Source organism: Halichoeres trimaculatus, unplaced genomic scaffold (genome assembly GCF_033239565.1).
Source record: "Halichoeres trimaculatus isolate MK-OKI-2021-1 unplaced genomic scaffold, fHalTri1.1 fHalTri1_scaffold_10, whole genome shotgun sequence".
Taxonomy (NCBI): domain Eukaryota; kingdom Metazoa; phylum Chordata; class Actinopteri; order Labriformes; family Labridae; genus Halichoeres; species Halichoeres trimaculatus.
In genome coordinates this window covers 36,512,043-36,526,141 of record NW_027437187.1, presented here as the reverse complement: position 1 = coordinate 36,526,141, position 14,099 = coordinate 36,512,043, and the positions used below count along the sequence as shown (strand labels likewise).

The 14,099-nt window shown below is 39.8% G+C and overlaps 1 protein-coding gene across 2 annotated transcripts in view; it reads right to left on the bottom strand.

Annotated features, from left to right (window-relative positions):
• Positions 1-11,622, bottom strand: part of mon2 (MON2 homolog, regulator of endosome-to-Golgi trafficking) — a 68,833-nt gene extending 57,211 nt beyond the window's left edge. For both annotated transcript variants that reach the window (XM_074677134.1, XM_074677135.1), the window contains exon 1: positions 11,302-11,622. In XM_074677134.1, coding sequence (XP_074533235.1) covers positions 11,302-11,409 — 108 coding nt within the window. In that variant the 5' untranslated portion in view covers positions 11,410-11,622. The remainder of the gene's footprint in view (positions 1-11,301) is intronic.
• Positions 11,623-14,099: the final 2,477 nt, after the last annotated feature.

Below are 14,099 nucleotides of genomic sequence, written 5' to 3'. Positions count from 1 at the left end.
CTAAAGTAGGGATGCACCAGTCAAACTTTACTGGTTACGATACAGATAGATACCTGGGCTTTAGGTATCGACCAATACTAATACTGAGCCGATACCAGTGTTAAATAATAAACTGCATGTCCTACTGTGGGATAAGACTGGTAATGTTTTGAGCAAAAGACATAAAATGGGTACTTATGGACTTACTGACGTTGATATTTATTTAAACTAGAAGTGTTTAAATGTTTCACAGAAGTTTGGTTAAAACAAAGCTTTACAGAAATGACAATTCAACTGTATTTTTTTACCCTGTAGACTAAATCATAGTTTAGTAGAGATAGACCAATATGGATTTTATTTGGGCGGATACCGATACTGATTATTAGTAGGCAAGGAGGCTGATAACCGATATTTGAAGCTGATATTCATTTGCAGTCAAAGTGAAAATATTGGCGTAAAAAGTTTTGAACAATACAAACTCCAACACTTAAATGCATTCAAATTCCCTCACGCATATGTTTATTAAACAGCTCCCAGGCTCAGCCGCATGTTTTATAAAGTTAAATGAAAACTTTAAAAAAGAAATAGCTAAAGTTTTCTACAGTAAATAAAGTTTTCCCATAATTTTAATGTAAGTGCAATAAAACTGGAAAGAATTGAGTTTGTGCTGCCTTTTCCAGGCATGTAATGCAGTTGAATTAATTTTCTGTTTGGTTTTACATGACTGATTTTAAATGACCATCTAGGGCTTCCATAGTGTTGACAGGGAGAAATTCTGTGCAAAGAGGCATCAGAGCCAAAACAACACAGTTTTGTGGGTTTCAGAATGGGTTTCATATCAGCCGCTGAATTTAAAAAAAGGCTGATGCCGATATACCCCAAATTGCCAAATATCAGCCCCAATAATTGGCCTGGACCAATGCCCAATCCAGCTTTAAGCGGCTGTATCAGGGCCGATATCCGATACCAGGATCGGATTGGTGCATCCCTTATCTAAAGCCCTGTTTCGGATCAGTACATTTTGGTACAGGTTGGATCCGTTAAGCTTGGTTCCACAGCCAAACGCTCCCCCTAGTGGTAGGCGACATGTAAGCCGGATGCTGACAGCCGTGTCAGTTACATAATAGCGTGACGCCAGAGTAGCACAACACAGTGAACCCTGCTAATCAATCCAACAACGAAGAAAAACGGCACACGGTAAACAAAGAGCAACGATGGTAGACATCCAGAAATTCTCGTGATTAGCATGTGGCTCTTTGTTACAGATACAGATTCTTTCTACCAATCAATTCTCTGCAGTTTTGTAGCTCCACTTTCTGGGATCGTCTTGTGTGGCATCCCAACAGAAGGGTACCAAAAAGTGGGATGTCTCGTCTTGGTTATTTGGGGATCCAAACTGTGAGAATGTGGGAATCAGGATGGCAGGAGACTTTGTCGTCAAAAAGTATCTCAAAATATTAGGGATGAACTGATCCAACCTTGAACCAGGTATCAGTTCCTATACAGACTCATCAAAGGACAGATCTATGCCACTCATTTCTACTCTCTTCTTTCAGTTAGCGTCTTTGGTATCAGGACTTCAAAGTCAGGTAAGTGCATCCCTGAGATATTTGATGAATAACTTCTTGTGTCAGCGTCAAACCAAGGCAGGTTAAAGTCTGCCGATGTGTTTCGACATTTCCCTCAGAAAACATTTTCCTGGTGCTGAAAGATTTATCTTTACAGCCCTCCACACTGCAACATGACATTATTACACTCTGCGCTAAAGCTCAGAGTCTTTTCAGCTGATATGAGTCACCAACAAATTCCACAGCTAGCAGCCCAAGGGCAGCGAGATACAGGAGCGTGTTTTCTCTTTTAGAGAGTCCACATTCACTGAAGAAAAGCTCGAGAGCCTTTAAACGTTTCTGAGTGATACGAGTCCTTGTGCTGATGTGAAGTGTGGATGCTGCAAAGCAGGGAACAAATTAACAGAGGAATCTAAAGCTGAGGGAGTTCTGGTCCGGAGGTGTTTTAATAAAGACGTTCAGCCGGCCTACATGTGAAATGACGGCGAGAAAGAGAGGAAACCATCCACGATTCAACTAAATTAAGATCTTCAATACTGTGATCTGTCCGCTGCACCTCTCCTCCTAAAGATGCATGTTTCCCTCTCTGGAGAAGCTGTGAATGAGTGAATAGGGAGCAGAAATGTCTCTAATTAGAGGCACATTGTTGGTGTTTCCTTTCTTCAACCTCAAGTGGAAGCAGGTGCTCCATCTCGAAATCACTGACAACAAATCTCTGCGTGAAGAGCCACCTGCAGAAACTTCATCAGGGATCATCAGGGAGCGTTTTTACTCTGCCTGGCTCACGTTGGAGGAAAACAATGACTGAAAATGTGCAGATAGACGTTTTTTCTTTCTGCTTCCTCATGCAAAGTGTTGATGAAGCTGTTTGACTCCTCAGAATGGACTTCCTTCTGAGAGAGTCAGCGTCATGAAGTCACCACATCTCCCTGGATCCTGCTTATGGGTTTCTTTGATAATATCATAATGTATTCTAGTTTGCTAACTAGCTAAGCTAAGCTGGTGGTGCTAGCTCTGCTATTGTTAGTTCCATGTAGCAGACCAGTTTAACTGCATTCACCTACAGACATAGGGATCTTCTGTTTAACCACATTGGCTAAATTGTGCTCAATCTTAGCTCTTTTTGAATGTGTTTTCACAACTTTTGCACAGTCTGATAGTCAAAATTAGACAAATCTGGGTGGAAAATATAGATTTTGATTCTGTGTGAATGGAGTCATTTAACTGCCTGATTAATAAACATGATTGGTAAGTGGACATTAGCAGACAACAAAAATTATGACTCGTGCATACAATCACCAAATATGTTCAAATTCAAATATACTTTCAAAAGTTTCAAAAATGTTTGGAAATTTTAAAATTTCAAACATTTTTCAAAATTATTGCAAATTTGTGGGAATTCAAATTTTTTGAAGTCTTTGAAATCAAATAAAATTTTTGAAACTGTATTTCAATTACCAAAAAGAAATATTTTTTGGAACAATTTTTGACATTTGTTTTTACATTTCAAAAGTTTTAATTTTTTTCCAAATGTCTTTAAACTTCAATTTCTTAAATTATTCAAATTCCAAACATTTTTTAAATTACTGCAAATTTGTTAAATTTCAAAATTTTTGAAGTCTAATTAAAGTTTTAAAAATATATGAAAAATTTTAAAAAAAAGATTTTTATTAAGATAAATTTTTGACATTTTTTTTACGTTTACATATTTTTACAATTTTTTTCCAATTTTTTTAAACTTCAATTTCTAGAAGTATTCAAATTTAAAAAAGTTGCAAATGTGTTACTTTTTTAAAAATTTTGAAGTCTTTGAAATCTGATCAAATTTTGAAAATGTATTAAAATTAAAAAAAAAAAATATTTAAAGAAAAATTTTTGACTTCTTTTACATTTTAAAATTTTTGAATTTTTTTCAAATGTTTTTAAACTTTGATTACTTTAATTATTGTGATTTTTATGTCAAAATCTGCAAATATTTTCATTTCTTTCTTTTTTTTTTTACTTTTCAATTACATTTTTTTTCTTATTTAATCAAATAAAAAAACTTAGTTATGACATGTTCAACTGTATTAAATTAAAAAAAAATCTTTTTAAAATAATTATCCACCAGATTTTAATTTTATACAGTGTTGTATAATCTTCATAGTCTTTATTGTTAAGATAAAGTAGATTTTGTGGCTCCAGAATGACTTTATGTTGTTGACACAGAAAACCTGTAAAGCTATTTTGAGTACAGAGATAATCCACACAGGACATGATAAGGGAATCAGTTAATAAGCAGAATTAATAAAGGCATTGGTATCAATAAAATCTTGTTAATATCCCTCCGTAGTGTTCACTGAAAAGGCTGCTGGACTCTCAGACACTCAAACCAAGGATTCAAACCCCAAAGAGGGCATTACCCAGCAACACTGACATGGCAGATTTCATAGACCTTTCTGGGGGACTCCTCGCGTCCCTGACCTTCCTCCTGCTGGACCTGCCTGTTCATGCTATTTACACTCCTGTATGGAAGACTCCTTTATTTTACCATCTTTCTCAAGAGCCTGTTGTTTTCTCTGTACGGCTAAATACTGAGTTTTTCAAAACCCTGAACAATGTCCTTGGAAGAATTTCAGGTTTTAAGTCCCAATAAAGTCTGACTCCACCACACAAGACCAATATTTTAACAAAATGGAGAACAGGAAAACAAAAGGAAGCAGCATGCAAACAGTAAAACTAATATCAGATGTAATTATTAGATTAGCCACACCCTGGGTTCACGACATATGTCATTTGTCTGAGTGTTTCCATGCTGCTGAACAGAAATTAAAAACCTGAGACAAAGTAAAAACGGATGTTACATTTTGTTTTCAGCCGCACAAACTATTTTCAGACAAGCTTGCATCAGACAGAGCTCAGGACTTTCACTTCCCCTCAGAGCCTGAAGCAGACTAACTCAGAGCCACATTAGTCAAGCTCATCACACATCAGACTTCCACAGAAACCTGCTGCCAGAGTCTCTAAACTCAGCACATTTCTGGCCCTGACGTGGCATATTATAAAAAAGGCTCATTCAGTCAGAGTCAGAGCGGGAGCAGTCGTGTCAAACTACCAAATCCCCGCTCCATGCTGCTTGTTATTTTGTCTCAGCGCGGCCTGAATGACCTGTCGACAAAATGAGACGTGCTTAGCGAGCCGTACACGGGCTGTCCATGATGCTTTCATTAATTCTGCAGCTTTTTCCCCAGACAGGCAGTCACATATCACGGCGAGCTGACAGCAGCACCTGACTCATCCACAGAGAGCCGCGGCCCGACCGCCTGATGTTTTGTTACACTCAGGCGAAAAGCAATCAGAGCACAACAAACAGCAAAGCCCCGGTGGTTTCACCGACTGCTTCTCAATGAAAAAGAGGCTCTGAGCGTGAAGCTGTGATGCTCGAAAATCAATGGGGCTCTTCTTGGCTCCTCTTAACCTCGAGAAACCACCGGCTGTGGTGCAATGTCACTGTGGGAGACGGGTTGGGAAATGGGGGGAGGAACTGGAATGTGTGGCTGGGAATGAACGCAGGGTTTCTTCATCGTTCTGTTTAGACGTATGGTATCAAATATCTGTGAGTGGGCTGCTTGCTGCACCTTCTCGATGACATAACAAAAAATATCAACCAGTCTGAGGTAAACGGTCAGGTGGCAATAACAAACAACAGCAGGGCAGAGCCAGGAGGGAGCGTAACGTGAGTCAAAGCTGGCAAAATGTCAGACACCAGTGTTTTCAACCCGTATTACAAATCACACCAGGGCCATAATCCCTTAATTTCTAACATGTGTGCGATGTGTCAGCTCTGCAGCACATCATATGCTACTGCAGGGATCAATATAATACCAAAACTGACCCAAACATATCAAAACTTGCTCACTAGCGCCACCTAGGCAAACTAAAACGACTCTCAATGGCAGTAGGAATGTCATAGAGAGATCAAACCAGCGTCAAAAACATTCGTCCCATTTAGACAAACAAATCATATGCTGACACCCATGACCCATCTCGAACAGGAAGCCAGCAAATTGCCTTTGAAAATAAATATGGCCAACTTTTTGGGCCTTGAACAAAAGTTATCTCCTCCTAGGCCATAAATGGTATCAGCTTGAAATTCGCTAAGATGACAGAATGGACCCTGCTTTACAAAAGCTCTGTAAGAATTTTTTGTTTGTCAAACAGTTTTTGAATGACAAGCCCTCAAAGTTGGTGAACCCCAAGGAAGCCCTTTCAGCTCTTCATATTAGAATGAATGGGAGAGGAGGATTCAGCTCCACACAAGCTGCTGCATTTGGGCCTTTAGACAAAAAAGTAAAAGTGGTACAGCTTTAAAAATGACATGGATGGATTCCTGACAAAATTTACTACAAAAGTATCTGACTTTTGAGAAGATTTGGTCAAAATTGTGGCATCTATGAGGAGACGTTTCAAAACTTCAGTCAAATTCACTCCTGAGAGGGCAGCAGTTGGTGATGACGTCACTCAACGACAAAGAGTTCCGTGTCACTGATCATGTGACTCACTGAAGGCGGGAAAATGGAATGTGTAACACATATCACATTAGGGATGAAACCTTGACAGGGGAGGTAAAACCGGCACGAGGAACAGGGGCATGACGACCCAGCCAACGCTAATTGCAGCTTTGATTTATTTACATGTTTTTAAAATCACTGAGTCTGTCTCTAAACTGATCAAGAGAAGACAAGAAACGATGAGGTTGTCACATAAGGATCTCCTAAAGCCTGGTTTACGCTTTACATGTCCGCAAGGTCCTCGGTCACTTCGCCTTCTGGGGTCGGATCGGTATGTCAGGTACCCCAATAGAAAGGAACCAAAAAGTGGGACGGTAAGGGTCGGTAATATGGGAACCTGTCCCAGTTTTAGTCAAAGCGCAGCGCGTTTGTGCGTTTGGAGCGTTCCCGCGTTTGGAGCGTTCCCGCGTTTGGAGTGTTCACGCGTTCACGCGTTCGGGCGGTAGACGCGATTTCGCTCGCGTTCAAAATATTGAACTTTTGACGCGAATTCGAGTGAAGGCTTGCCGTGGCTGCCAATCAGAGATGACATTCCCCCACGACGTCATTCATTTGATGATGTTGGGGGAGGAACCCCCTCCTGCTCCGGCTCCCGCTCCGGCTCTGGCTTTTATTTGGAGCTGAAAATCATGTTAAGATCCAGGGACACCAGGGGGCAGAATACGGACTTGAGAAAGCACAACACCCATTCTTAAAATCAGTACAACTTGCGGAAGTAAGGCTGTCCATCTGGATTTTTAATGAATTTTTCTGCTTCTAGGAAAACCAAGTTAAAGGATATACTTCCTCAGGTTTAAGTGGATGTTCTGTGGTTGATATCAGGGTGAATTCCCAACAATAATTGGGATTTTGTACCTTTTTTTTGGGAACCGACGAGGCGCTCTTTGCAAGAGCAGTGTCCCACTTCCTGTCCGAACCTCCTGCTCTGCTCAGTTTAACCAAAAGAATCACCGTACACAACATCTGTTTTAAACCGAATCTTTGATGTCAGAAACTTTACAACAACAAACAGCTGATTTTCAGTTAATTAACATCCATATCCCATCATGCCATCTGTAGGAAGAGTCGTTTCAGTGACACATCTTCACCCAGATCATCAAACAGACTCAGCCTGAGGGATGGCGGCACATAGGACAGGAAACACGGGTGACAGTAAATCATTCCCTGAAGGAGACGCTACACGAAGGCCCCTGACCTTTGACCTGAGACGAAGGATCTTAACGTCCTGCTCGAGAGCCAGTCACTGGGTTCAATCAGTCAGCAGTGAGACAAACACAAAGGAAGCAGGAGCAGAAAAATGTCTCTGATTGTAATCTTTATCTACGGTGAAACCTGAGGGACAACAACCTCAGACCGGCTCCGTGGCCTGATGTGTATCACCCTGCTGTCGAATATTTCCACCGCTCCAAAAGCACAAAACAGCGTTTCATCTCCTGACCCGAGCGTTACGTATGAGCGGCTGCAGCGAACTGACAGTACCTGGGAATTACCGAGCATTAAGGTGAGGAGACTGACTGAATTACATAACTCCTGGAGAGCGTTATCGCCTCTGTGTGCATTTCAGAGGTGTGAGCGACAGAATAACACCTACATGTTCACACCTAGAGTTAATACAGAGCAGTAAACCCTGATAGAGTGAATGGAAGTTGTGTTTGCTAATTCTTTATGTAACTATACACTTTTTTGTCCAGATATAAAGTTTAAGGCTGTGCTCAGGAGCTGAAAGCAGAGAGGGCCGTGCCATCTGAGACGTGGAGTCATAAAAACTGGGCTGGCCGTTGTTTTCGATGTGAGGATCCAACAATGCAGACTGGCTGTAAGAGGGGCTTACATTGCACCTCCTTGTACAAGTCTGCTCTAAAACTAGGCCATGATGTCAACCACACAATGAAGCCAGTCAGTCATTCAAGGAAATACAAGACGCTGAAGCATGAATTACTCTCTGGAAAAACTGGATTCATGTCGGATACAGACAGAGGTCTCTGATGAAAAGGTTAGAAGAAGCATAAACTCCAACACGGTGAGGAGGAAAAGTGATGCAGATTCTCTCATTTGCATTGGTTTTATCTGAAGTTAAAGAGGCTGTGAGGAGGATCTGTTAAAATCAGACTGCAGCGCCACCTTCTGGCCCGGAGTCTCACACACACTGTCATGAAGACGTTCTGACTTTATTATTTTAGAAGTTAAGTTCTCGTGCTTTTTCTAAAATCTCATCACGGCCTTGCTCCTCCAGATATTGATGCTCTTATTTAATTTCAATTTCATATTCCAGCTCGATCACAAACATCCCTGAAAGCTTCCTTTTCAAATGTTCTTTGTGTCTTTTTATATATAATATAATATATATAATATAATATAATTTTAAATTTGAAATAATTTTTATCTGAAGTTTTTTTTTTTTTTTTACCAATTTCATTCAAATGGATTTAATTCTATTTGATTTCAAATAAATTCATTTTTACTCATTTTATGCTATTAATTTTATTTGTACTAGTTTGGTGATATTAATTTATTTTTATCATATTCACATTGTTGCTTTTAATCGGGGATGGGGGAGTACTGATACCTGGTATCGGTACCGGGCCCATATGGACCTCATTTTAAGGTATCAGCACTCAAAATGGCGGCTGATACTCAAGGCAGAAAATTCTTACATGGCGTAAGTCCTCCTCTCCAGTAGTTGGCTCCGCATTACTGCGGTTTAACACCACAGCAAATCAGGTCCTGTTCAGACAACATGAATGAACCAAGGGGAGTTAAGAGGGAATCTGTTTTATTTTGCACTTCAGTTTATTGAAAAAAATAATAATAACCAAAATCTCTGAGAGTTAAATTTTATTGTACGTTTTTTTTTTTTTTTTTTTTTACTATTTTTCATTATTTATTTATCTTTAAATATCATTATTATTATTATTATTATTATTATTATCAATATTATCACACTTTTGTCAGTTTATTTAAAACAATTCATAGATTTAGAAAGAATTCTTTGTGTTTCATTTTGAAATTAATGTCAGAGTGACTGCCATCTTTGCTCAAAATAATCTGTCACTGTTAATAGTAATTTTATGTATCAAATGTAGTAGCAGTAGCAGTATTTGGAATTCATGAATACTCAAGAGAGAGTACTTTAACTGGTATTGGTTTGAAAGCTAAAAAACAATGGTTTTGAACATCCCTACTGTTTTAAACAGTTGCATATAGCTCATAATGATGCATTTAAAATATTCTTAAAATTGCCTCGATGGACAAGCGCTGGTCACATGTTTGTTTGTCAATTATGTGTCCACAACACGCTGGGCTGAGAAATATATGTACAAATTTATGAGTTGATTCACTGCTTCAGAAAATTAAATGATAATGTAACTCACTCAGTTTACAATGAACGACACAAGGTTCATATCTTGTTACTGGAAACACTGGTAGAAAAGTTTTTATTTATATTTTAGTCAGTGAATTGTGATTGTATCCACTGTTTGTTGTTTGTTGATTCTGGTTATTGTTTGTTTCTATGTATATAGAATAAAGTCATACCTGACTGAAATCTTTTCACTCCACATCCCCTGATATTTTTACTGCTAATTAAGTCATACGTCATCAGACTAATTGAATTTGATTCTGGGCAGTGAATATCTGAGCACTGTGTACACCCAGGTACAGAGAACAGGATGTAAACAAAGCAGGCCTCAGCAAAGAAACTAAGAGTATAAATGTGTTTCTAACAACTTTTCGTAGCGTAAATGTATTTTTCTCTATGTGTGACACATTTTCAGCCTTGAAAGCTGTTGCTGATGTTTTGACGTCACCGTGTATCCTCACCTGTTCATTCAGGTGTGAGCTACTAGTGACAGACGCTGTGTAAACACAACATGGGTCAGATAAGTTCAGCAGAGCTCGTAGCTTATCTGTTAGAGGAAATACTGAACAACACATCTATAATAACACCCCTCTGATATTATTTTTACAGGTGTGGTCTGAAGGAGGCCGTGCAGGTGACACAACTTTAAAGTTAGCTGCTCGGTCTAAGTTAGGGTGACCATATTTTGATTTCCAAAAAGGAGGACAACGGCACTGGCCTCGAAGCACAATATATATATATATATATATATATATATATATATATATATATATATATATATATATATATATATAGTTTAAAAAATTGATATTTTTTACTACATAACTACAAAAAAGTACCGAAAATTTGTACCGTTGAGTACCGGTACCGATTGCCAGGTACCGGGCATTGGTACCATATCGTTTCAAATGTGAAAGGTACCCATCCCTAATAACACCATGGACAATGGCTTCAGTCTTGGTGCGAGCACTACTAAACTTTTTAGCAATGTCAGAGTCAGGAAATGTCTTTTTTAGCAAGGCACTGGTGCAATCCATGGACCTGTAGCTGTTGAGGTGTTTTACAATATGAAATGCCATTGCACCCTCCGCTGCATTTACAGCAACCTCTGTTTGCCCGGGTCTAACAAAGAACTCAGTCAACTTTGCAGAAGAACTCTCACCTCACACAGCTTTTTTATGTTTTTCGGTGTCCATGTGAGCTTTGAGATCTCCAGCACCTTTATTGGACAGTGAGACATATGTGCCAGCTTTGCACACGGTACACTCCGCATCCCATTTGTCCCGACCGGAACGGTATGTCGGAATTTTTTTTTTGCAGTTCATCTGTGAAGCTGCACTTATGCTTAGGCGTCTTCCGTGCAATACAGCTCCGCTGTCTAAACAGCCCCCTGTCTTCTCCGCTCTCCGTCTATGTCTCTCTCTCTCTCTCACCTTCTCTCTGACCCTCTCACTCTCTATGTGTGTGTGCACGCGCAGAGCAGACCTGCCCACAAGGCAGCCTCTCGGTAAGTGATGCGCATCATAGTATTGTTTGCAAGCGCCTGTCAATTTACGGACGCGCGTAATGGTCCTTTGAAAATCAGTGAACACCGGACATTTTCGTGAATTTATTAAACCCGCCCGGACACCCCGGACAGGACGTAAAAAGTGGACATGTCCGGGCAAAAGAGGACGCTTGGTCACCCTAGTCTAAGTTAGAGTCAGGGTCCCTGATCACAGGAGGAGGCCCGGAGTCTCTAAACCTGAGACAGACGCTTTGTTAAACACACAGGACGAGGTTTACAGAGGAGAAACTGAGCTAAACACAGAGACTGAGGCTCAGGGAGGCTAACTAGCAGGCTAACCTCTTTGACTGGGGGGAATTTCTTCTTGCACTCCATGGACAGGGAGCGCAGATCCGTCTGCATGTTCTCCAGCAGTTTCTTCACCGCTTCGGGACTGCTGGTCGACATCTTCGACGGCGTCTTCGACAGAAATCTCAAGAAACTTCACTGGATAGAGAAAGCCCTCCACCCATCCACCACGGGGGGATAATCCGTCTGTGCTTCACTCGGCTCCCGTGGAAAGGAGAGCAGAATCGCCGCGGTCCATTGACACAGAATCCCACTCCTCTGCTGTGGTGAGCAGCGATGACACCGGCATATGTTCGCGGGGCTCACAGCGCGGTTCCACGGAGCAGCATTATCCCCCTCCCTCCGTGTGTCCCGAAGCCGCTCGCCTACAGACTTTATTTCTTTATTTTATTCAGTTTTTCTCTGACTGAGGAGTCGGGCTGCCATCAGCCGTCAGCTACACTTTCATTCCCACAATGCTTCGGTGGACAGTGACACGTCACACGGACTTCCGTAAACAGACTGGAGGAGAGTAATGTGTGGAGCTCCCCCTGCTGGAGGAGAGTGGTACAGCCTGCTCACAGGAGCCACGTAGGAGCTCTGCACGTCGAAAAATACACGAAGACACACACTCACACACACACAACGCCCTAAGGCTCTAGAGGAAACAGCAGACAGGAAGGGTTAGTTACGGTTAGTTAAAGTCACCAATTCAAGTAAAAAAATACATAAATTAGAAAAATTAAATTTCATAGTAGGGGAGACTGGGGACAAATGTGACATTTTTGACGTTTTTATCTCTAACTTCGAGCTCTTTTGACCAAGAATCTTCAAACTTCTGTACAATCTGGTTTCAAGTATCTGCCAATAAATCGCCTATTTGATGCCGTGTAACTCAAAAAGAAAATAAAATCTCAAAAACAAGGAGTGAATTTTTACAATTGACCCTTTAATCAGGGTTACTTGTGTAACATACACTGAGGTAAAAGATAACATGATAAAATAAGGACCAATATAATTTTTTTTTAACAAAACTTTAAAACAAAATTACTGCGGTTCTGCAAAATCTAGTGAATAACAATTTAAACAAGTTTTTTTTTTAATTTATGAAATTGTACATGTGATGTCTTAGATGTTTACATTTCATAAATTTGCAAAAATGTTTAAAAAAAAGATTTGAAATTAAAAAAACTCAAAGAAAAAAGAAAATTGGAAGAGTTTGCAAAAATTTATATAATTAAAAAAAATCAAAAAGTGTAATGAAAAAAATTTGATGTCTTAGATTTTTATATTTCATAAATTTGCAAAAATTTTAAAAAGATTTGAAATTTAAAAAAAAAAAGAAAAAATGGAAGAGTTTGCAAAAATTCATTTAGTCAGAAAAAAATCAAAAATTGTGAAAAACTTTAAAAAATTGAAATAAAAAATATGTGGTCTTTCGGCATGGCCTGGCTTTTTTGAACTCATAAAACACTTTGTTCTAACTGTTTTAACTGTATAAAAAAAGTTTAAATGATTCAATTTAATACTAAATGTTTGAGTACATCATCTAAGTTGTTTGAAGTCAAAGAAGAAGAGGACGCTTTGCATTCAGTTTAGCCAGACTGGACACAGTGGCTAGGCTAGCCTAATGCTAACCAAGTTAGCCGACTGACAACAACAAACTACTTACTGTAATATTGATATCAGGCTGCAACTTTGAACTGAAACTGAAAGACCACAATATTCATACATCTTTTTTTAATTACTGCTAAAATTTTATTGTCAATGAAAACAAAATACATCAGTCTGATGAAGAGATGCCTCATTAGAGCAGAAACTGGTGTTAGAAAACAGAACATACCAGTCTGAGACAAGTGGCACTGATGGAACTGGAAAATGCCACAAGCGAACTGGCATATTCCACTCAACCACACGCGGCATGCACATCCTGAAGTATCCGATGGACAATGCAACGTGCTGTAACATGTTTTAACAGAAACTGAAGGTTGAGCAGCAGCAGAGGAAGTCAGAAACAGATGTTAGCATGGATGTTGTTTACACAGGCTGTTTAATGAGAAGTGCAGACACTGTAAACAGAGCGCCCATCCTCCACCCTCAGGCTGCAGGGTGACAGACAGATGAAGCACACAAACACACCAACACGCTGCTCAACAATGAAGAAACAGAAGGTAACACATCATTTTTGTTTGTGTGCATTAAAGCTGCTCAGAAACGAGGAGACATCTCGTGTGATCTGCTTGTCTGACAAACATCGTCACCCAGAGGAACAGAGCTCCTCCTCAGGGAGAGCACAGGCTGCTACGTCGACTTAAACCCGTTTAAAGTTTGATGAAAGGGTGAGGAGAAACATCACTGAGAGGAGAGGAAGGATGAAGGCAAAGTCTGATGCTTTTGGATTATTCAGCCTCTGTGTTATTTTCACTGATAACATCTCTCCAATCAGAAACCAATACTCTACAATTCTCTCTACAGTTCATGCAGGATTGAGACATCATCTCTCCTTCTTTTCATCCTGACTGATGTCTGAACATGAAAAGGAAAAACCCTGAAGTGTTTCTTCATTTTTCTGCCGACTGTCTGTACTTTGAAATGAGGAGAAACGACACCTTGACTTTCTCTCAAAGCATTCCCACCGACTGAAAAAAGCTTTTGTTCAAGTATTTCAGATTTCTGAGTCCAGTTAAAGAGACTTATCGCTCCTTATTTCTGAATCTTACTGATGTAAACGAGCTGTGTGTGAGAGAAAGGTTTTTGCCCTGTATTTTTAGGCCGTTACAGATTGACTCAATTTTTTTTTCCAATGGAAA